Here is a 24,701-nt window from a genome sequence, read left to right as displayed (position 1 = left end):
TATGGTAGTTCTATTTTTAGCTTTTTAAGGAACCTCCATACTGTTATCCATAGTGGCTGTATCAATTTACATTCCCACAAACAGTGCAAGTGGGTTCCTTTTTCTCCACACCCTCTCCAACATTTCTTGTTTGTAGATTTTTTTTTTTTTTTTTTTTTTTGCGGTACGTGGGCCTCTCACTGCTGTGGCCCCTCCCGTTGCGGAGCCCAGGCTCCGGACACGCAGGCCCAGCGGCCATGGCTCACGGACCCAGCCGCTCCGCGGCATGTGGGATCCTCCCAGACTGGGGCACGAACCTGTGTCCCCTGCATCAGCAGGCGGACTCTCAACCACTGCACCACCAGGGAAGCCCGTTTGTAGATTTTTTGATGATGGCCATTCTGATCAGTGTGAGGTGATACCTCATTGTAGTTTTGATTTGCATTTCTCTAATGATTAGTGATGCTGAGCATCTTTTCATGTGTTTGTTGGCAATCTGTATATCTTCTTTGGAGAAATGTCTTTTTAGTTCTTCTGCCCATTTTTGGATTGTTATTTTTTTAACATCTTTATTGGAGTATAATTGCTTTACAATGGTGTGTTAGTTTCTGCTTTCACAAAGTGAATCAGCTATACATATACATATATCCCCATATATCCTCCCTCTTGCATCTCCCTCCCACCCCCCCATCCCACCCCTCTTTGTTTGTTTTTTTGATATTGAGCTGCATGAGCTGTTTGTATACTTTGGAGATTAATCCTTTGTCAGTTGTTTCACTTGCAAATATTTTCTCCCATTCTGAGGGTTGTCTTTTCGTCTTCTTTATAGTTTCCTTTGCTGTGCAAAAGCTTTTAAGTTTCATTAGGTCCCATTTGTTCATTTTTGTTTTTATTTCCTTTTCTCTAGGAGGTGGGTCAAAAAGGATCTTGCTGTGATTTATGTCATAGGGTGTTCTGCTTATGTTTTCCTCTAAGAGTTTTATAGTGTCTGGCCTTACATTTAGGTCTTTAATCCATTTTGAGTTTATTTTTGTGTATGGTGTTATGAAGTGTTCTAATTTCATTCTTTTTCATGTAGCTGTGCAGTTTTCCCAGCACCACTTATTGAAGAGGCTGTCTTTTCTCCATTGTATACTCTTGCCTCCTTTATCAAAGATAAGGTGACCATAGGTGTGTGGGTTTATCTCTGGGCTTTCTATCCTGTCCCGTTGATCCATATTTCTGTTTTTGTGCCAGTACCATACTGTCTTGATTACTGTAGCTTTGTAGTATAGTCTATCAGTGCTTTATTCCTCTTTAAGGCTAAATAATATTACATTGTATATAGAGACCACATTTTGTTTATCCATTCATCCACTGGTGGACATATGGGTTGTTTCCACCTTTTGGCTATTTGAGTAGTGCTGCTGTATGCATTCATGTATGAGTGTTTGTTATATACATAGGAGTGGAGTTGGTGGATAGCATGGTAATTTTATGATTAACTTTTTGAGGAACCAATACACTCTTTTCTACAGTGGATGTGGATGCAGCATTTTACATTCTTACTAGCAGTGTTTAAGGGTTCCAATTTCTCCATATTCTCACCAACACATGATCATTTCCTTTTTTTTCTTGTGAAGTTATATCTCATTGTGGCTTTGATTTGCATTTCTTTAAATACTAATGCTGTTGAGCATCTTTTCATGTGCCTGTTGGCAATTTGTTCCACTGCTTATTTTTAAACATATTTTTTATAATGTGGTTAATCCTGTTTCTTGAACAATATCCATTAAGTATCTAATATGGATAAAAATAAAATTAGAATACTACTAATTGTCCTGCCTATCTTGACAACTTTTTCTGATGATTTTTTCTAAAGAAGTTTCTCCTCCTCTACCTCTTTGTTCCCTATTTCAGCATCTTATTTCTTTCCTTTATGGCGTGAAGTCCAGTTTTTATTAGTTTATTGTTTGCTTATATGTTTTTTTCTCTCTTCCCACTAGATATAAGCTCCTTGAGGGCTGGGAATCTGTCTTGTCATCATTGTACCTCCAGCATTTACCTAGTACAGTGTCTGACTGGCATATAGTAGGTCCTTAATAAACATTTTTTGAATGTATGTTTGAATGAATGGAACAAAACTAGTCCAATTTTATAAACAATGACTCCCTATATGATAATCATGATAATGATAGATACAAGTACTTATATTTATATCCAACTATATTAGTGTCCAAGCACCATGTCAATAAATTGCCACTGACTTTGTGGCAGAAATTAATTGTAAGAAATTAATCTTACAATTCTGGGGGCCAGAAATCCAAAATCAGGGTATCAGCAGGGCCACACATGCTTTGGAGGCTCAAGAGAGGAATTCTTTCTCCTTGCTTCCAGCTTCTAGCGGCTACAAGCATTCCTTGGCTTGTGGCAGCTTCACTCCAATCTGCTCTGCCCTCACACAGCCTTCTTCCCTGTGTCTTTGTGTGTCTTCTCCTTTCTTGTCTCTTATCAGGATACTCCTAATTGGATTTGCAATCTATTTTAATCCAGGATGATTGAGATCCTTACCTTAATTTCATCCACAAAGGCCATTATTCCAAATAAGGTCACATGCTGAAATTCCAGGTGAACCTATCTTTTGAGGGAACACTGTCTTAGTCTGTTTGGGCTGCCATAACAAAATACCATAGTCTGGGTGGTTTAAACAACAGAAACGTATTTGTCATAGTTGGGGGCTGGTAAGTCTAAGTTCAAGGTGCCAGCAGATTCAGTGTCTGGTAAGAGCTCTCTTCCTTGCTTGCAGGTGTCTGCCTTCCTGATGTGTCCTCACATGGTGGAGAGAAAAGGAGGGAAGCAAGTTCTCTGATGTCTTTTCTTATAAGGGCACTCATCCTATCATGAGGGCCCCACCCTCATGACCTCATCTAGACCAAATTACCTCCCAAAGCCCGACCTCCAAAAACTATCACACTGGGGGTTAAGGGCTTCAACAAATGAATTTTGAGCAGACACAATTCAGTTCATAGCAGACATCATTCAACCTACTGCATGAGCTAATCAAGCTCTGTGTTTTCTGAATGTCTCTTGAATCCATCACTTCTCTCCAGCATTACTCCCACTAACCTCTTACCTGGATTAAGCCCATAGCTGCCTGACTGGTTTCTCTGCCTCCAGTCCTGTCCCTCTTCAACCCATACTCTACAATGCAGTCTGTGTGATCTAGGACAGGTGACTTTTGTCTTTTTCTGAGCACGTGCTATAGACTGGTTTAATTACTGGACCCCATCCCAATTCTGACCGCCCACAGTAGATGCCTGACTCAGTCTGGCCAATCAGAACCATTCCCTGGGATATCCCTGGCTAAACAGGGAGAAAAGTACCCCCTTTCCCATCTGGTGGTGAAACTATTTGGGTGTAAGTCTGAGCACCACATGCTACAATACATGGAGAGAGGCTGAGAAGGAAGACAGAAATGGACCTTCCTCCCTGCATTAGCCCTGTAAGCCAGCTCTATCCCACCCTCTCTCTTGCTTGCTTGAACCCATAAAATCTCCCTTTCTTCTAACTCTTGTTTAAATTTGGCTCTGCATCCCAGAGCAAGGGATCCATCATTACAGACAAGACTCATGGGACATAATAGTAACACACCTTTGTGCTTCCACTTCTTTAATTCTGCTCTGTGGGCTCTACACAGTGTGGGGTTTGAGCTCCCCTGCCCTACAGTCAGGTTGGGGAATCTGAATTCGGTAATTAAGATCATGCAGTCTCATGTCATAATCAAAATTCTGAGCTCGATCTCAGGTTGAAGCTCCCCCGTCTCCAGCTCAGGCTGCAGGGGCAGGAGGACTGCAGGGGGACAGTGGGGGCAGCCTTCCTCCTTCTTCCTCCCTTCCTTCTTCCTTCCTCCAGCCACTGCTCTTCTGCTTTACTCCCGCCTTGTTACTGTGGTGTCTGACCTCCCCAGGGCTGAAGCAAGGGAACCAGAGAGGGAGCAGAACAGTCTTATTTGTCAGTTCTGTGGTGTGAACTAGCAACAGGCAGGTGTTTAGAGCTAATGCCTTCTCTTGTGGGTTCATTTTTTCAGTCTTTGAAGACTTGCTCATCCTCATCTGACAGACTGTGCAAGGCCAGTGTTCAACAGCGGCCCCATGTGGCAGCTGGAGGCAACAGCAGCAGAGGATTATTCAGACTCTAGTCCTCTGGGTTTGGCTGAGGAAGCCAGGCTGCCCTCCGTCCCTACTCTGGACAAAGCTCCTGGGAGTCCTGGTCAACCTGGGAGGCCTTAAGAGGGAAATAAATATAAAATTTCCTATGAATCAGACAACCAAGGGCTCAAGTAATTAATTGGGAGAAGAAATGAGGTGTGACTGTATTTGCCCCTTGGAGTCCTTCATGTCATCACAATTTATTATCCTTTGTTTACAGCAGAAGTTCAGGTCAGGGAAGTGACTTGACCACAGTCCCTCAATTAATAAGTGAGAAAGCCCCTACTAGAACCTGGCTCCTCCAATTGCAAAGGCTCTGAGCTTTCCTCTGTAACTCCCTGGAGACAGCAGAGAAGAGTAATGTCCCTAAGGGCTAGAAGATGATGATGAAGGTAAAAGGAAGGGCAGGAGTGACATATAAGTTAGAGACTTTTTAAATATGCAAAACATCTTTTAAAAGTCCTCTGGGAGGTTGTACCCCCTGCAAAGGCAGAAACACCTGGAATCTGTGTTCTTGGCCGTACGACTCCTGGACATCAGCTTTAATGTCCTTTCACAGGGCAGGGTGTCAGACTTGGTTGGTGGGGTCTTCCTCCCACACCCAGAAAATACTTCTTAGAAAGAAGGTCAAGTGTGGATATAGGCATTTATTTATTGACATTTTAAAAAATACTATTTCTGGCCCCATGAAATGCAAAAGCACTTGTTTCTTTTCTTTTTTTCTCTGTTTTGGAATGTCAAATCCATATCACTGCCACCTTGGTTCCCAATTTAGACATTCTCTAAGCTGACTGGCTCTTCAGTAACAAAAAAAAGCCATGGCCCCCTGGGAGAGTTCAGGTTCTAAAGTCAAAGGAGCCAGAGGGTATTGGGGCCCTTCCTCCCAGAGGAAGGAGAATATTTGCCCCAGCTCAGTCAACTATTTACTGGGTGAGTGGCTTTCCTTGACTGCCTTGAGGTTGGTATTTGTCTAGACTGAACCAGAAGGCCAGAGGAGACATACATAAGTGGGAAGGAAATTCTTGGCCCACGTGGTGGTACATTTTGCTGTTACGTAAGCATTCAGGAATGACAAATAGTTGGCATCACCCACACTGCATAAGAAGGCAGGCAGCTGCCCAGCCCCTGTGACCATAATCTTGACCATCCCCACCCCAGGGCACTTTTCCTTAGATGGTATCATGTGGCCACAGCCATGACAGAATATAGACCCCTTTTTAAAAACAGCATTTGTATTTTTCTAGATAAGCCTTCAACTTTATTTTCCCATCGCCTATCGGGGTTTTCCATGTTGAACAGCAAGGTAAGGTTTGCAATAAAGTAGAACATACATGCAGAAAAGTGAACACAATTCTAGGACGTGCCCCAAGTTGAACAAAGCCCTGAAACAGGACATGGCCAGCACCCTAGAGCCCCCCTCCTGCCTCCTCTAGTCACCCTCAGCTGTAACGTACCTATTACCTTGACTTGTAACATAACAGTTTAATTTCGGCCAACAGGGAGGGTTTCAAGGTCATGGATATGTCTCAGCAATGACAGTCTACAAGTCAACCTGTAGGACAAGCAGTCCGGAGAATTCATGGGACTCTGGGTCCAGCCTGAAGGTGACATTCGCAGTGTGGAAGGAGAAGGCCTTTGGCACCTACAAGCTGTATGACATTGGGTAAGTCTCTTCTCTGAGCCTGAAAGAGCGTTCCCCTCTTTAACTGGGAATGATACTCCCGCCTTGCAGGAATCCTAAGAGGCGGAATCCAGGAGGAAAACACCTGGCACAGAGCTATTCCTAATGTCAGTGCTCCCGTGGTGGTATGGATGAGACCAAAGGCCCCCTTTCCTTACATCTCCCCTATTTTTCTGGAGCTTATCCCTCCCAACAACCCACACTGACATCCTGTGGAACTAAATGCCGAAAACTTCTGACTTCACAGATGACATACGCTCCAAAGCCTGCACCTCTTGGGCGCCAGCTGCCCAGGCGTGTTCTCCCTCTCCCGAGGTGGCCAGCGCTGGCAGCCTTCCTGTTCAGACACCCTCACAAGGAGCAGCTCTTCCCTACACCCCAGGCTTCCTCCCTGTCTCCCTGGGACCAGAGGATACTGACCCTGCTGCTCCTCCAAGTTGCAGGGGAGGAAACTGCAGGAAGGGTGGGGACTTGCCCAGGGTTACGCAACAAGGACAAATTGGGGACTAGAGCCCTGACTCCCAGCCCTCCTCACTGCCATTTGCCCCCCTTTAAAAATTTTTTTTTATTTATTGGCTGCATTGGGACTTCGTTGCAGTGCGCGGTCTTCTTGTTGTGGTGGCCTCTCCTGTTGCAGAGCATGGGCTCTAGGTGCGCAGGCTCAGTAGTTGTGGCGCACGGGCTTAGTTGCTCCGCGGCATGTGGGATCTTCCCGGACCAGAGCTCGAACCCGTGTCCCCTGCATCGGCAGGCGGATTCTTAACCACTGCGCCACCAGGGAAGTTCCCATTTGCCCTTTATCATGAAGGATCTCCAATCTGCCCCTTCTCACCTCTCATGGTGGTTGTTGGGAATCCCTGTCTCTGTTGCAGAGCCAGAGGTACCCGGGTCCAGCCATCCCACAGCAAGAGACAGCAAGAGCCTAGATAGAGTTTTGACAAAGATTTACATTTAATGAATGGGTGTGTTTAACACTGTTAAACTTCTTTATATTCATAAAGAATGCACAGTGAGCATTGTCCCTCGCACACCTGCCCTCCATCTACCCAGTTCTCACCCCCCACAGGTTCCTCTTGCTCTTACTTTCTCGGGCATCCTTTTAAGGGGCTCTTCAATGCCTATACGAGCAAAATCAGATCTGGATGATTACATAGATGGTAACATACTCTCTTCTTTGCTGTTTCCATTTAACAAAACATCTTGGAGATCTTTACACGTCAGTACACAAATAGCTTCCTCATTGTTTCATAGCCGGGTAGTATTCCATTGTGTACCTATATTATATTATTGAAATACAATCCACATCCCATGAATGAGACATTCATTTTTACCTCGTGGATACTAGTGCTATAGAGTTCACTGTTGTACACAGTCTGTTTTCTATTTGTTAAGAAAACCACAGCATCATTGCATAATTCTTGATGGTAATAAATTTGAATAATCAGATTTCTTACAAAAAAATTCACCCACTAAAAGTCTATGATTCAATGGATTTTAGTATGTTCACAAATATCACCAAATCAATTGCAGAATACTTTAATCATTCCCCAGATAAACCCTGTATCCCTTAGTTATCACCCCTTAGTCCCCTACCCCAACCTTAGGCAACCACTAATCTACTTTCTGCCTTTATAGACTTGTCTATTCTTGACCTTTCATATGAATAGAATCATACATGTTGTCCTTTGTAACTGGCTTCTTTCACTTAGCATAATGCTTCCAAGGTTCATCTATGTTGTAGCATGTATCAGTACTTTATTCCTTTTTATTCCCAAATAACATTCCATTATATGGGTAGACCACATTTTACTTATCTGTTCATCAGTTGATGGACATTTGGATAGTTTCCACTTTTTTGCTATTATGAATCATGTTGCTATGAACATTCATATACAAGTCTTTGTCTAGATATTCGATTGCATTTCTCCTGGGTATATACCTAGGAGTGGAATTCCTGAATCATATGGCCTATTTTAAAATTTACTTATCTAGTACCTCATTGATGGAAACTTGATCAAATTACATCTTAAAAGCCAGCGAGCCTCATGAGTTAGGCAGGTCAGGGCCACATTAGTGAGGATTCAGAGAACAATGGCTGCATCACAGAACCGGCCCAAGTCTTCCGACCTTTTCTCCCGGCATTCCCTTGTCTCCCGGACTCTTCTTCTCACCCGTTCTAGTTAAATCTGCTTTGATTCCAATGTGGCCTGGGATTCAGGGGTGTGGGAAAGAGAAGCCCCGTTCCTCACAGCCTGACCCATGAGCCCATCGCCCACTTATCTCTGAGGGGGACCCAGCTCCCTCAGCTGTGTCTGCCTGCACAGGCTCCTTCCTGTCTGGGTTTCTTCTTCCGGGACAGTCCTAGAGGAAGCTGGTGACTGACTCTTGACCATGGGGTTTCCTGGCCCTGTGACAACGGGTCTCTGCCACACCTGACAGTCAGCCACACCTGCAACAGGTTCTGAACAGGGAATTTCAGGAACCCTCCAGGCTGTAAGCCAGCCTCGGAGAGCTTCGGCCACCACTGTCCTGGATGGGACCTGCAAGAGCTGGAGGCTCCTTGGTACCAGCATGTTTTTAAACAACTCTTGTGCTTTGGATCTCCTCAGCAAGCCAAAGCCAGGAAGTGCTTTCTCTTCTGAGCCAACAGATGACAGATCGACTTCGATCCTCTGATTAATTGAAGGAGAGAAAATGAGTCCAGTTTCTCTCTGCTCAGTTTCTACTTGGTGCCGCCCTAAGATTCTTTGGGTGTCTCGTTGCTATCTGCTCTTGAACCTCAGTGCAGCCTGACTTCAGTAGGACTGTGGTCATTTGCAAAAAGAACTTATTCTCTTTCAATGGCAGCGGCTTATACTTGCCTTCTTAAGAGTCAAGGAAAAGACCACCTCATGGAACGTGAGTATTCTGCTCTGACGCAAGGATGAGCAGTTCTGGAATTTCTTATATATGTCACATTATTAATTTATAAGTGCAAAACAGCACAGATGAAAAAAGCTTTGTCTTTTCTATAGGATATAGAAGATACCATCTAACTTATACATCTAGAAAGAAAGGTAAAGAACAATGTACCGCAATAATTAAAATACTGAGTTTCTTTCATGTGGAAAATGGACTGGCTTTCAAATAATTTAATGTTCTGTAGTTCTTAGTTGGGTATATTTTATATGTATTTGCACATATTACATCATTCTATAACAATCCACAGAAAGGTCTATAAGTTTATACATGCGTTCCAGGTTTAAACAAGTTCTCCTGCCCTAATTAAAGTTTGTGAGGTTCTTGTTGGGTTGATTTGTTTTTCAGTAATTATGGGAACATTTTCCCTTTCCTTATTTAAGTTCTCAAACGATTCTATCAACAGCGGTAAAAAATCCCAGATCACTGTACTGTTTCTTATGAGTGACAAATTTTATATAATGAAATCTGTTAATTTGGGCTGTGTCACATGTGGTTTGTACAGTTATTTTTAAATGGTTTCTCCCTTAATCTCAAAGTAATAGATTATTCATTCGACAATTAACTATAATAAAACTACTGGTCTCTCTGAGCCTTGCATTAGCAAAATGAATTAACAACAAGTGAATGTCAAATAGAAAGCACTTATGGAGCACCTTTGGTCTACCCAGCTGGTGATGCGATTTAGCCTATGACATGTCTGGATACATCTGTGTTTACATAGAGCAAGAAATGAGAATTTGAACCTATAAAACAGCTGGAAAATGTCTCACAGTACTACTTCTCTGATTTTTATCATTTCATTTTCACTGGCTCTCCTAGTACAGAAAACAGTTTTGAGTTAAACAGCAATTAAGATCTTAATCTTCTGGTCTTGGAAGGGCACACAGTGTCTTTACCCAGGGGCACTTCACCAAGGAGATCAGGAAAGTGCCCACTTGTACTCTTCCATTTTTAATTTCTTTTTGAAAATAAATACACATTCCCAGAGATATTTTACACGTATATAAGCTTCAAGCAAATAACATACCCTCCTTTATACATAGGATCGTATCAGTTATATCACTATACACTTTTTTATTTGTTAAGATTTAGTACCAAGAAAATTCTTTGTTACTTTTTATGGCTGCATAGTATTCCACTGCATGGATGTCCCAAAATGGATTAAACCATCTTCTAATTGATGCTATTCAGGCTGTTCTTAAGCATTAGTCATCACAAGCAATGCTGCAATGACTAATCTTAAACATGTATTGTTTTGGACATGTTCCAGCGTATTTTTAGGATAAATTCCTACAGGTAGAATCGCTATGTCAAAGGTACATGCATTTGTAATGTCAATAGACCTTGTCAATCTGCCTTCCATATTGGTTGTATAAATTTACACTCTCACCAGCAATTAAGCAAGGTCCTGACAACCCTGCAGACATATCCAGTGTATTCTGAGACATCATGAGTTTGCAGACCTGATAGATAACAAAATGTTATCTTGCTGTAGTTTTAATTTGCATTTCTCCTATTATGAGTGATACTGAGAAGCTTTTCTTATGTTTAAGGTCCATTTCTTTTTCCGACCTAATTGCCCATATCCTTTGCATATTTTCTACTGGGGTTTTGGATTTTTCTTATAGAACTGAAGCTTATTAAGAAGTTTAGTGGCATAAATTTCCATTTTTCTCTGGTTTGTCATTTGTCTTCTGGTTTTATAGTACACAATCACTGTAAAATTTTCTAGGTAGTTGAATTTAGCATTTTCTTTCTTTCTTCCTTTTTTTCCACCTCTGAATTTTTGTGTTTCACTGAGAAAGGGATATCCCACTCTGACATGATAAGGGGGAAAAAAATCTACCATGTTATTTTCTAGTACTTTAAATTATTTCTTTTTTTAATGTTAAAATCTTTGATTTATTTGGACAGTTTTGGGGCATGAGGTGAGAGATGTGAACTCACTGCTATCTTGTTTTAATGCTACTTATTGAATAATCCATCTTTTTCTTCCTGATCAGAAATACCCCTTTGTTATCTACCAAATTCCAATTCCAACTCTACTGATGTTGTTACTCTGTTCCATTGGTCTTCCTGTCTATGTATTATGTCACACTGTTTTAGCTATTGTAGTTTTATAGGGAGACATTTTAGGGAAAGCTGTACTTGGTTCTGAAGAGCCCCTCATGCCCTTTGCAAAGCCCAGTAAGCCCCACCTGGGCTGTGGGCAAATAAAGCACTCATTCATTCAAAAAATAGTAAACATTTTTCTGGCTGGCTAGGTTTAACTTTCTGGCTAAACTAATTTCCACTGATCACTCTTTCAGAGTTTTCCTAATTAGGAAAACTTTTTCAGTATGCAGAGTTTGTCTATTTCACAAAGAAATCCTACTGATCTTTTAAGTGCAATTATGTTAGTTTTGTAGATGATCTTAGGGACAATTGACATCTTTATGATGTTGCATTTCCTATTCAAGAATTTGGTGTTTTGAACTCTCTTGATCGTTAAAAATATATTGACATGGGAGTTACTCAGTTTTCCTGGGTCTCCCCCATGTGTACATGTTATTAAACTTTTGTGTGATTTTCTCTTATCTAAAAGGAATATATTGACACGTATGTTGTTAGGCTTCTGCCCATTGAACAGAGAAAGCCTCTTTCAGCAGTCCCATTTTCCCACCGATGTAAAGACACTGCTATTGGCTTGGCCAGGCAAACTTTAGCCCAGAATGCTGGGTCTCATCTGGACCTCTCTGTTTCTCAGGGGATCAGGGAGCCCCCAACCAGACCCAGGCCAGCCCTGTCCTGGGGCACCTGCTGAGGGACCATTTGGAGGGAAGGAACAGCACCAACTCCACCAGGGCCTTGAAGCTTCCAGACGGGACCAGTGCCGCCTGGTATATCCTCATCATCATTGGCATCTACGGAGTGATTTTCCTCTTCCGACTGGCCAGCAACATCCTCAGAAAGAACGATAAATCCTTGGAAGATATTTATTACTCAAACTTGACCTCTGAACTCAAGAAGAAAGGGCTCCAGAGCAAGGCAGCCAAATGCTCTTCACTGCCCGTTAGCAACGGAGCTGTCCTGCAGCCCAACCAGGCCAGCCTGGGGATAATGTGTGGAAACAGCAGCCCCACACCGAAATCCAAGGAATCCCTTGAAAGTCTAGGCAAGCAGGCCTCCGTAGAAAAGGCCCAAACTTCTTGCTTTGGGGAGCACCTTTGGATTTAAATGGAACCTTGAGAGAGGGGTCGAGCCCTTGAGTCGGGCTGGAATAGCATCACTGAGCCACTGGTGGATGGGGGTGTGACCAAAAGCCAGCATCCTGTTTCCTTCTCAGGCTTTCTGGTGCTTTGAGATGAGCAGGGGTAGTGGCTTCCAGCCCAACTCAACCTTCACTGGAAAAGCTTGTGCTCCAGGAAAGGGCATGGGACATCCAATGTTCTTAGAGTAATCTGGGAAACTCTTGGTGTATATGTGAAGGTGGCCTCTTGTCATGGAAAGAAGGCTGAATTTGGAGTCAAATCCTTTGGATGAAAATTCAACTTCTAGAGGGTCACATGAACTTTGAGTGGCTAGTGGCTCATCTGGAACATGTGAGGGTTGGGATATATGGTCCCAGAGGGCCATTCGTTCTAAAAACTCTGGAATATCGAACCAAAGTTGTCAGTATCAACATCTTCATTTTCAGAAGTTCTTCATTTTCATTGAGAGGGTGGGGACCATTGAAAAAAAGCATTAGTTTTGCAGTCAGAAGAACCAGACTCTAGTCTGAGTTTGACTACTGACCACTTTGTTGTCCTTGCACACATCACTTCACCCCTCTGGACCTTAGTTTCCTTACAGATAAAGTGAGGATAGTGATGCCAGTTTTCTGCCAACCTTACAAAGTAGATAAGAGCTAATGAGATCATGCATACGAATGTATTTTGGAAAGTAAAATAAATATGTAAATATAAGCCCTGTTGTGGTGGTAGTGATAATGGTTGATGGCTGGTGTTGATGATGGTGGTGTTGGTGTTTGATGGTTGATGTTGATGGTGTTGATATTGGTTGATGTTGATGGTGGTGGTGGTTGATGTTGATGGTGGTTGATGTTTATGGTGGTGGTGGTTGATGTTGATGGTGTTGGTGTTAGTTGATATTGATGGTGGTGGTGGTGGTTGATGTTGATGTTGATGGTGGTGGTTGATGTTGGTGGTGTTAGTTGATGTTGATGGTGGTGGTGGTTGATGTTGATGGTGTTGGTGGTGGTTGATGCTAATGGTGGTGGTGGTGGTGGTTGATGTTGATGTTGGTGGTGTTGGTTGATTTTTTTTTTTTTTTTTTTTTTTTTGTGGTACGCGGGCCTCTCACTGCTGTGGCCTCTCCCGCCGCGGAGCACAGGCTCCGGACGCGCAGGCCCAGCGGCCACGGCTCACGGGCCCAGCCGCTCCGCGGCATGTGGGATCCTCCCGGACCGGGGCACGAACCCGCGTCCCCTGCATCGGCAGGCGGACTGTCAACCACTGCGCCGCCAGGGAGGCCCGTGTTGGTTGATTTTGATGGTGGTGGTGGTTGATGTTGGTGGTGGTGGTTGATGTTGATGGTCGTGGTGGTGATGCTATTGTGGATCAGGAAATGACTAGTCTACTGGTAATAGCTATAAGTAATGGTTGTATTACCTTATTCTACAGGAGAACCCATCTGCATAACAGTTGATGTCCTGTGCTCTGAATCAAGTCCATGAAATTCAAGTTGTATATGTAGACAAAACAGTCACTTTTAGATTTTGTTACCTTAGACATCAAACGATTCATTCAAATGTTTTACAAATATCTGTTACTTATATTCTTGTCTCTGCTTCAAAAAGAAATAAGATCTTGGGCTTCCCTGGTGGTGCAGTGGTTAAGAATCCGCCTGCCAATTCAGGGGACATGGGTTCGAGCCCTGGTCTGGGAAGATCCCACATGCCGCGGAGCAACTAAGACCGTGTGCCACAACTACTGAGCCTGTGCCCTAGAGCCCATGTGCTATGACTACTGAAGCCCGCACACCTAGAGCCCACGCTCCACAACAAGAGAAGCCAGTGCAATGAGAAGCCCGCATACAGCAACTAAGAGTAGCCCCGGCTCGCCCCAACTAGAAAAAGCCTGCGTGCAGCAATGAAGACCCAACGCAGCCAAAAAAAAAAGGATGTGGTGTGTTTGTGTGTGTGTAAAAAAAAAAAGAGAGAGAAATAGGATCTTGCCTACCAGACTGATTAATTTAGAGAGATTGTGATTAACTGAATTTCTACAAGTGGCTTTCAGTAGGCAAACAGAAAAATATATTTTATACCAACTTCTGTGAAGTTTATCTAGTTTCGCTTTTGGAGGGGTCCCCTGAACTACAAATAAAATGTATTTCCCTGTCTTCAGACAGTGGTCAGCAACTAGCCCCAATGATTTAATAAAGGTTAGAATTAAATGCCAAGCTTTTTTTTTTTTTTTGAGAGGATGAGATAGACTTCCAACTATTTTTCTTTTTTTCATATTTTCCACATCATCATCTCACAGGCTCTCCAGCAAAAGTGTTTATACAGTTAGGGCTGGGCTTCATCCATATATTTGAGATGCTTACAGGGCAGGATAAAACAGTAGACACAAAGATAGATAAAAATGTAATCCACAGTGAATGGGAATGCAGAATGCACTAAAATGGGAGCAAAACGTCAGAACTTAAATGAATTTGAAGATAAAATACACACTTTCTTGTTGGTTGCTTCCTCATTATGCATTTTTCTCTTCCTTAATCCAGCACCCCCTAATTTGCATTTGGGAATCCATATGGCTCTAAGAAAGCTGAAACTACTCCCAGTGCAAGACTGAAATAAGAGACCTAGGTTAATCTAATCAGTGCATCCTATCTCCAGCTTCACTGACTGGGGCCAAGCTGGACCCATGACCTAAGTAAGCCTTAGAGTGACAGGAAGGACTTCCATGGGGACTTCTGGAACACAGATGCCCTCTCTTGTGCTGGATGATGTTAAACACAGATCTGAGTCTGGAATTGCTGGAGCCATTTTTTCACCATGAGAAAAGCCAATTTTAGGGCAAAAGCCAACATAAAGAGGAGAACTGAGAAAATTACAGAGGCTAGAGTTCTGATCAGACTGTGCCCAAAGACTTAATTTCCCAGTGGAATGTTTCAGTTTATGGGCCAGTAAATTCCCTTTAGTAAGTCCTTTGGAGGTAGGCTTTCTGTCCCCCTCAACCGAAAATATCCTCAATGATACCACTGGAGAAATAATTTCCTGGAGGAAGTGGGCCTTGGAGTGGAATTTGATAAAAAAAAAAAAAAAGCAATGTGATGTGGTAAGGTGGGATCATTTCTTTCACAAAGATTTTTATATTTATAGGATTTTGTGTTTATAGGAAAAACACAGATTTGGTAAGCTTATGTCAGCTCAACAGTCACTTGCAAGATTTCTCGTAACTTGACCTCTCAAAGAGCATTCAGTGAGATTTTGTTCCATTTAATCCCTAACCCCTGACTCTGATTGTGGAAACTCCTTAGAGGGCTTGCCATGTTAGATATGAGGTTAGGACTGGCTCCAAAGGTATTTCCTAAGGAGCAAAAGCCACTGTCTTCCCACTGACACCCAGACACAGTTAGTTACATGGGATCCGAGGACATTTTCCCTGCTTGATCCAACTTTACCCACTTTCTGGGGAGCTGGGCCGAGAGTTTGCCAGGGAGATGTGTTCTTGGGTGGGAATTAGATCCGTGTAGGCTCCATTATAAGCTAGACTGGTGGGAAAGAACTTCAGGTATTAAGAATATTTTCTGCAAAATCCCTTAAATCTAAAATGTTTAGGCTCACAGCAATTAATCACTGTCTGGGCAAAACCTATGTAGCTGGACTAGGAGGGAGAGGTTCCAGCACCACAGTGTGTGTTCAAGTCAGTGACTGCGGAAGAGATTTGCATGTTTCATCAACCCTGGTGGAGACAAGAACAGAGCAAACTGAGTCCCAGATTCAGACACTTTTTCTTTCTTTGTCCTATAGTAAGTTTTCTCCAAGATTAGCAGATCAGGTCAGATGAAGGCCTTCCTCTTAAATGGGAATTAGTTAAAATCAGCGTAGAGGAAATTCCCTGGTGGCGCAGTGGTTAAGAATCTGCCTGCCAATGCAGGGGGACACAGGTTCGATCCCTGGTCCTGGAAGATCCTACACGCTGTGGAGCAACTAAGCCCGTGCGCCACAACTACTGAGCCTGAGCTTCAGATCCCGCGAGCCACAACTACTGAGCCCACGTGCCACAACTACTGAAGCCCGCATGGCTAGATCCCATGCTCCGCAACAAGAGAAGCCACTGCAATGAGAAGCCCGCACACTGCAACGAAGAGTAGCTCCCACTCGCTGCAACTAGAGAAAGCCTGTGTGTACCAACAAAGACCTAACCCAGCCAAAAATTTAAAAAATTAAAATTAAAATCAATGTAGAATGGGTTTGGTTCACTGTCTCCAAGAATGGCTTCCTCTGGGATTTGTGGCTGATGGTACCAGGGTTTGTACCAAATCAAATCAAGGTTACCACAGCTTTCCTGGGTGATCAGAACACATCTCTTCTAAATAAAAGTCTAATCAGCTCTGCTGCACTATGATTTGTCTGGTGTGATATAATTACCACAAGATTTTAAAAAAGAATTTAGAGGGTAAACATTTGTTGGTATTTACCCAGCTTTTCGTAGAGTGGCAGGTGGCTCTGATTCTCAGAACTGATTCTGATTGTCTAGACTTCCACGAGAGCAGAATGTCAACTCACCCTTCAATTAAAGTTAGACTTTCTTCTCCTGGCAAAATTGAAACCAACTCTAGCTAACTCATGAAAAAAAAATGGGGGCGGCAGGGGGAGGATCTGGGAGAAGGCAACTGAGCTAGCTCACAGAATCTAAAGGGCAGCAGCTTATCCAGGCCTCAGGAAGGAGAGAGGTCAGTTTGCTCAGTGCCCTCAGCTGGAGAACCTTCTCTCTAGGGTCCTCCCAGAAGATGGCTCAGCTCCCATGCTGTCTCTTTGTGCCTCTGCTCACGTTTCAGATGTCAGAGGACAGCATTGCATTGGATCAGGTATAGCAGGTGCCCACCCCTTGGACCAATCACTGAGGGTGGGCCCAGGGAGTGGAGAGCTCTGACTGGCTGAGGCTGGGTCATGAGCTCCCTTATGTGACCTGAGGGCACTAAGTCTAGGAAGAAAATGCCAATAAAAAGAACCGTTAAAAAAAAAAAAAAAAGAACCGTTGCTCAGATATCACCCTCTGTGGAACTTTCTTGACTCCTAAGGCAGACCTGTTTGCTCCTCCAGGGCTGCCACAGCACTTGGTAAACACTTGGATGGGTCAAAGAGAAAATTTTATTTCACAGAACTTCTCCAAGGATGAGAACTGCATTTGTTTACCAAGTATTTGGTACAGGAAGTGAGACCCCAGAGGCTGCTGAATATGGGTGAAACTATTCTACAGGAGACCAGGAGAAGAATTTGCTTCTCAAGAGAGGTGGAGGGAGGAAAAGACGGAGGGGGGATTAAGGGACCTAGCTTGATGGCAGAACACACTGAGAAATGTCTCCAATGACTCGCCCACCACCAGTCCCACCAGCTCTGATCTACAATGTTAGGAAACTCATGAAACAAACGCTTGAAGTGAGTGGTCTGGGAGACCGTGAAGGGACGGGGTGATGTGTCAAGTCTGTGTCAGGTAGAGTTGAAGCAGCAGGTGGACATGGGATGCTGGGGACAGGAACGCTTTAGTTCCAGTTTAGTTTTAGCTAAACTATCAAGAAGTAACAAAAGTCATGGAGAAGCTGGTACCAAATTTAACCAAATCCCTGTAGAGTGGGTATGGGGAAGAGGGAGGGTGGGGTGAGTGCTTGAGGGGGGCACCTGAAAACTTGGTCCATCTATTAGAGCACTTATCACATAAGACTACAAATACTGGTCTGCAGTCTGTGTCCCCCACCGACGCATGAGAATATGATTTTAAAAATAAGGACAACGTCTTATTAATTTTGACATCACTCACTCCTTGCAAACACACAATAAGTATTTGCTGAATGAGTGAAAGTTGCAAGTGTGTCAACTTAGTTATTTACAATGGGTGCTATTCCATTTGGGACAGTAGGTACTAACAATTTTCTCTAGGCACTTTCTCCTGGTGGAAATGTCCAGTCCTCAGACAAAATATAATGAGCATGGAATTTGCACAGGGGACTGGTTGTCCTTAAGGTCTGCTTCCAGCAAGCAAAGGGAGTTGGATTATTACTGTTTATAATCTCTCTCTATGTTTACAAAGTACACTTATCTTTCTATCTCATTTCAGTCCTTATAACAACCATGGGAGGTGGGTCAGTTCCTGGTTTTGGCCCTGATGGCTCCCTTTCCACCCATAGGTCTGACTCACTAGTCTGTCTTCAAGCCAGCTCAGATATCCTCTCCTCCAGAAAGCCTTCTCCCCTTGCCCAGTCTCCTACAGGTGTGCCCAAAAAAATAGCAATATTCATTTAAAAATAATAACAGCTAAAATAAAAGGACTTGGTGTGTACCAGTTGCTAAATGTTCTACATGTATTATCTCATGTGCCTGTTACCCATTCTCTGCATCCCCAGGTCCTATGCTGCCTCTATGCTAACACCCACCAATGAAGCTAGAGAAAAACCATGCAGTCATTTGAACAGAGGAAGTTTCATATAAAGAATTATTAAATGACAATAGGGAAGAAACTATGAAGATGTAAAGAGAACTCTAAAGCATATCCAGGGTCTGAGGGAGAGTGCCCAGGGAAGGACAAACTTGGAAGGGGGTCCCCTCCCTAAGGCTGAGGTGCAGACCTCGTTGGAGAAGGTATGGCTGCAGCCACTGGGTGGTGGAGAGGTTCACATGGTTGCCTGGGCCACAGTCTCTGGGCAGCAGTTAACAATTTCCCTGGCCCAGCAGAACCAAGGCTGATGAATGGGTGCATAAAGAGAATTGGGGTATAGGGAGCCCACTCACAGGCAGGGTAGCACATAGTCTGTTGTGCACTGCACCACGATGGGAAGGCTGCAGAAAACAACTGCCCAGGACAGAGGCCAGCACAGGCTAGTGGACAGCCAGTGGGGGAGTTAGGCCATTGGTAGTGTGCTATGGACTGAAAGTTTGTGCTCCCACCCCCAAATTCATATGTTGCAGCCCTAATCCCCAATGTGATGGTATTAGGAAATAGGGCCTTTGGAAGGTGATTAGGTTTAGATGAGGTCATGAGGGTGGGGCCCCTACCATGGGATTAGCGTCCTTATAGGAAGAAAGACACAGGTCATGCACTCTTTGTAAAAGAAGCATGTATAAAGTGTGGGTGATTGGGGACAATGTGTTACAACAGAACTGCAAAATTGATCAATAAACCTCAGATCAGAGCAGAAAAAGAAATTTATGTCATCCACCATCAGCATTAGCAATATAATTTGACACACTGGAAAATTTAATGAAGTGAAACCAACAAGTTGATGAGCCTCCAATAAAAGTCGTAAATGTCAAATTAAGCCACATCATTTCCATGACATGGATTTCTGTGTTGCTCTCATGTGTGCACAAGTCCTGAAGTTCTTTGGAGAGTATTGTTATTGTAATTATTATTTGCTGGGGAGATGCTGAGCTGTCTGCCCCCGAGTCGTATTCCTCCTGGGTTGTTTGAAACCCTGATTGCCTCATGCCTTCTGCCCTTAGCTGCCACCAATCCCAGACAAGAACTTTAATGCATTTGTCTCTTTATCATCAGGAAGTGCAGAGGCCTGGGAGGCCTGGCAGGGCCCTTTCTTTAGGCCTGGCAGGGCCCTTTACCCCACACCCCCTGCCTTGTAAACCCACTTAGCACAAGTTATATTAGGAAGTTTAATTAGCAGAAAACAAACAAGTGTGTGGGGGGGTCCCAGCTGGTGCCCAGGGGACATCAGGTCCCCTGCTGGGTTCAGATGTGTCTGAACAAGTGTCAGCGAGGCTCTTTGCATGAAGGACAGAGGACAGATCTCCTCCTGGGGAAAGAGAGATGAGAGAAGTAAGGTTTGGCCCCTCTCAGGTCCTGAGGGCCCAGAAGTCCTAGCAAGAGCCCCAAGACTTACTGGGGGCTGCTTATGTCACGAGCACTCCCTGAACCACAGTGGCTGGGGGAGTGGGATGTGCTGATTGGCTTAAGCTTGGCGCAGGAGTTGACATGGCTTCCTCCAAAAGAACCTGAGCTTCATGGGAGACAGGTGAACACTGGAACCGAACTCAGGGCACTGCTGGGGAGCGGGGTGGGGGGGTCGTCGGGAAAATGGAAGCAGGGAGGCAAACATGTGTCCATTAAAGGTGCCGTAGGAAGAGAAGAAAACTAACATTTAATGAACACTACCAAACGCTGGGTGCCTTGATGTACACTAGCTGGGTGATCCCTTTATAAACACCACGAGGTGTGTGCTATCCGGGAATTGAGGGGCAGAGAGGCTAAGAAACCTGTATATTGTCAAACAGTGGGCAAGAAGTTAAAAGCTAGGTCCATGTGATATTTCTGTGAATTATTTGTCCAAAATATACCTTTATTTTCATCCAAGGTGAGGAATGAGAAGGCTACTGGTTTGGGCTAGGTTCATTTCTCTCTCATGCCCCCTGCACACGGTGGGTTGGCTGGGGCTCTGCTCTGTGTCATTACTGTCCTTGCTCTGAGACTCAGGTTTCTGGAGCAGCCACTGTTTGAAACATCTCTGGTCTTGGTGTTGAAGGGAAGAAATCCAGAGAGTCTCACCTGGATGGTTAAACGCTCCAGCCTGGAAGAGACGCACATCACACCTGCCTACCACTCACGGGCTAAAGTAGCCCATGGTCCTCCCAACTACAAGGGGGTGGGGAAGTGCCATCCTAACCTGTGCCTGGAAGGCCAGAGCCAAACAATCCAGGAAGAGTACCAATGGCTACTACAGAATTGAACCAGATCCCAGGTTCTCAAACCATGTGCTAAGGACTGAATGTTTGTGTCCCCTGCAAAGTTCATATGTTGAAATCCTAACTCCAATGTGATGTATTGGGAGGTAATGAGATCATAAGGGTGGGGCCCCCATGATGGGGTTAGTGCCCTTAGGAGAAGTGACCTGAGGGCTTGCCTCCTCCAATTTCTGCCCTCTTCATGTGAGGAAACCCTGCGTAAATGACTGTCTGAGGGCACAGGGAGTGGGCCCTCACCAGACACTGTATCTACTGGGTCTACAGGCACCTTGATCTTGGACTTCCCAGCCCCCAGAGCTGTGAGAGATAAATGTCTGTTATTTTTAAGCCCCATCTGTGGTAACTTGTTACAGCAGCACAAAGGGACTAAGACTCCTTGTTCCACGGAGGTTCCTCAGGTCTCCGCAGGACTGAGGAAAGGTCAGTCCCATTCCCTACATTCTATCCTTTTCATTCATATAAAACTCAAACTTTTCTACATTAAAAAGAAGTCTATAAATTTTATGTGAGGAAAAAAAATTGTTCTGCTCCCTTTCAAACTAACTCTGGGGTCCCTGCCAGCCCTACACCCATAGGTCCCCACCAGGCTCTGATCAGGCCTTGCTCTCAAAAGGGGGTTTCAACTTGGCTTCACCTTAGAATCACATAGAAGTCTGTAAAAAACTTGATGATGCCTGGGCCTCGCCCCAGACCAATTCCATCAGAACGCCTGAGCTCGGGGCCCAGGTATAAGCAAATCTCCTCTGACAGTTCCTCAGTGCTGTTCCAAGCAGTGTCAGGAAGCAGCTGAAGCCCTGAGGGCTGGTTATTGTCTTCCAGGTGAAGGCGGGAGGAGAAGCTGGGGGTGGGAGAATTGCCTCCATTAAACGAGGCAAGAAGCGAGCTGAGGAAGGTTGAAGAGAATTTGGTGATTACCCTGATGGTTCCAGCTCCTTCCCAGCGGCAGGGAGCTGGGGATGATGTGGCCCACGGGTTCAAAATTCACACACACGACACCGTCCACACACACTCACACGCAGACACACACGTTCACACACACATCTGCACACAACACACATGCACAGCATCCCACACACATATACACACACTCACGAATGTGCACACACACATACACACTCACATGTGTAAATCTACCCCATATATACACCTCACACACACACACATATTCCACACATGTATACACACTCTGCACACACACACTCTTACATCCATACTCACATGCATCTTTTTTGTTTCACAAGAAAGAGAAAGATCACATCCTGGGGTGAATGAAACTCCTCCCTTGTCTGGTCCAATTCTCTCATCCTACGTGTGACGAAAAGCAGCTGTGAGGAGGGTCAAGGCGTGTGAGAAGTCCCCCCTTAGTTCTGGTCAACTCTCCTTAGCTCTAGAAAGTATATTAGAAGGATTTTTTTTTAAAGAATTTTTTTTGTGTGTGTGTGGAAAAAAGGTGGCTAGGGGTTCTTCTCCTGGTTGGCAAAGAGAGGAGAAGGGGCACTTTTGTCCTCTCTTCCCAAGCGACTTGTCTCCCAAGCGGGGTGATAATCATTCCAGCTCCATGGGTCGCCACGAGGATTAACCAAGATGCTTCATGTTGAGGGACCGGGGCTGTTTCCGGCACTAAGTGCTCTAGAACAATATCATCTCCCCCACTCACCGACAGAGCAGGGGCTTTGTGACCTCACTTGACAGACATGTCTCATTGGGGGTGACACTCCAACAGCGGGTTGTGGAACAATGAAAAGTCCGATACCCACGTGTACACACACACACACACACACACAGACACACACTCAGTGGTGGATCGTCTGCTGAGCAGTGATTTTGGGTTTCTTCCCAGCAGTTTTTCCTTCCTGCCCTGCCCTTTGTAGGGGGTGCTGGGCTCTGTGCTCGTTGCCCTGGAGGAGATTCAGGATGCCAGGGCGAAAGCCTGAGGGCAGGCCCTCTTCCCCTGTAGCTGAGATTGTGCTACTTGTCCTGCAGAAGGTAGGGGAGGACAGGGCTGCCTAGAGGAGAGAATGGGGGCAGAGCTGTACCCAAGCCTGGGGCCAGACAGAGCCTCTTGGGTTGGGGAACTGCAGGGTCCTCAGCCTATTCACTCTTGGGCCCCCTGGAGTTGGCTGGGTCTCCTGGGGCAGTGGCCTTGGGCACACACCTCAGTGGGCCGGATCCTAGCCTTGAGGTTGTTAGCCCCAACAGGACTGCAGTGCCTAGGTGCCGGGACCACAGGGTTGGACACAGGCACATCCGCATGTGCCCACAGTGAGCAGCGGGGAGGGGTGGCCTCAGCATCCTGCCAACGCTCTGGCCTTGAGGGTGGGGTAAGGAGCCTCTACAATGCCCAAGTCCAGTGTGATGGATTTATATCAATAAGAGACTGTCTTACAGAGTGATGAAAGTCAGAAAGAAAAACAGATACCGTATATTAACGCATATCTATGGAACCTAGAAAAATGGTGCAGATGAACCAGTTTGCAGGGCAGAAATAGAGACACAGATGTAGAGCGCAAACGTACGGACACCAAGGGGGGAAAGTGGCAGGGGGTGGTGGTGGGATGAATTGGGAGATTGGGATTGACATATATACACTAATATGTATAAAATAGATAACTAATAAGAACCTGCTGTATAAAAAAAAAATTAAATTCAAAAATAAAATTAGCATAATGTTTCCTGCACAACCAAGTTTGTGCAATAAGACTTGAAGTAGCACATGTAAACACACATCTGTGTATATGTGCAGCAACTCTTTTAGTTTATGGGATTTGGTGGGGGGAGGTTACGGTTGGTGAAACCAGTTTCCAAACGTTCCCCCTTTTTGGTGACAAGCACAATTTGTGGCAGGTGTGCCAACAGAACCACACTAATACTTACACACTGAGTTAAGATTTCTGTTACTCTCCGTCTTTGAACCGAACCACCTTGATCTCCCAATTATACAAAATGAATTTCAATGAATTAAGCATGTGACAGCATTCTACCTTAGAATATCCGTTACCCAGGCAGTGGAGAAGAAAGAAGTACAGAAGTGTTTTCTAGAAAAGCAGATAGTAGTGACTCTTAGGGCCAAGGGAGAAGGTTGTGACTGGGAAGGGGTGTGGGGTGTGAGGCTTCTGGGAAAGCAAGGTTCTATCTTGAGTCCTGGGAGGTACTTAAAAGGTGTTGCCTTATAAGTCATCAAGGAGACATATACCTACTGCCTCCTGGTGGTCCTTCTGCCACCCTGCACATTCTCCAAAGTGGGACGTGACCCAGGTGAAGCTTTGTTCTTTCTCCCAAGCCCTTAGTATCTCCCAACAGAACCTGAAGTCAAGAAGGGGAAAGCCACAAGGCATAGCATCAGGGGAAGGAGTGAAGGGAAGGGTTCTCTGAGTTCCTCTGGCCGCCCATGGTGCAATGCTTTGCTTGAGTCCAGACCCCACCCACTTTACTGCCTGGCAGGCTACTTCTTGGTCCTGCCCGGATGCAGGCTTGGCCTCTCCCTGGGCCAGTGAGGGTGGATGCTTGTGGTCTTTGTTGGCTTCCTTTCTGTCAGGCTGGACAAGATGTCCCAAGCTCATCTTGCACATTTCCTTCCCCAGACCTACAAGCAAAGGACCCCTGATTCCTTCTGTAGGAAATAATATTGAGAGACCATAATCTGGAGGGTAGAGTATACATTGCTACTGAGTTTGTTTGTTTGTTTTGGTTTCTGACACGATAAACAGTGAGGTTCATTAGTTTCCATTTTCTTGCATATTTTAGAGATCATTGTGTTTTAGTTTTCTTTTTTTACTCTTGTTTTTTTTAAAAAATGTGAAATGTTTACATTTTCTAGTCAAAACTATAAAACAAGATACATTCAGAAAAGATTTCTCACTTTTTTTCCTCCCTCCTGTTCTATCCCTTCCCCTATAGGCAAGCATTTTTAATTAGTGTTAGGTTTATTCTTCTGTTG

The 24,701-nt window shown here is 44.6% G+C and overlaps 1 protein-coding gene across 1 annotated transcript in view; it reads left to right on the top strand.

Annotated features, from left to right (window-relative positions):
• SMIM34 (small integral membrane protein 34) overlaps positions 1–11,954 on the top strand; it is a gene marked incomplete at both ends in the record, with an annotated part of 29,872 nt that extends 17,918 nt beyond the window's left edge. The window contains 2 exon segments of the mRNA XM_079921463.1: positions 11,555–11,923; positions 11,926–11,954. Coding sequence (XP_079777589.1) covers positions 11,555–11,923; positions 11,926–11,954 — 398 coding nt within the window.
• Between the last annotated feature and the right edge of the window lie 12,747 nt (positions 11,955–24,701).

The sequence above is a fragment of the Stenella coeruleoalba genome (assembly GCF_951394435.1).
Source record: "Stenella coeruleoalba genome assembly, chromosome: 5".
NCBI classification, from domain to species: domain Eukaryota; kingdom Metazoa; phylum Chordata; class Mammalia; order Artiodactyla; family Delphinidae; genus Stenella; species Stenella coeruleoalba.
The sequence above is the reverse complement of the archived record's forward strand: the minus strand, read 5'-3'. Positions and strand labels throughout refer to the sequence as shown.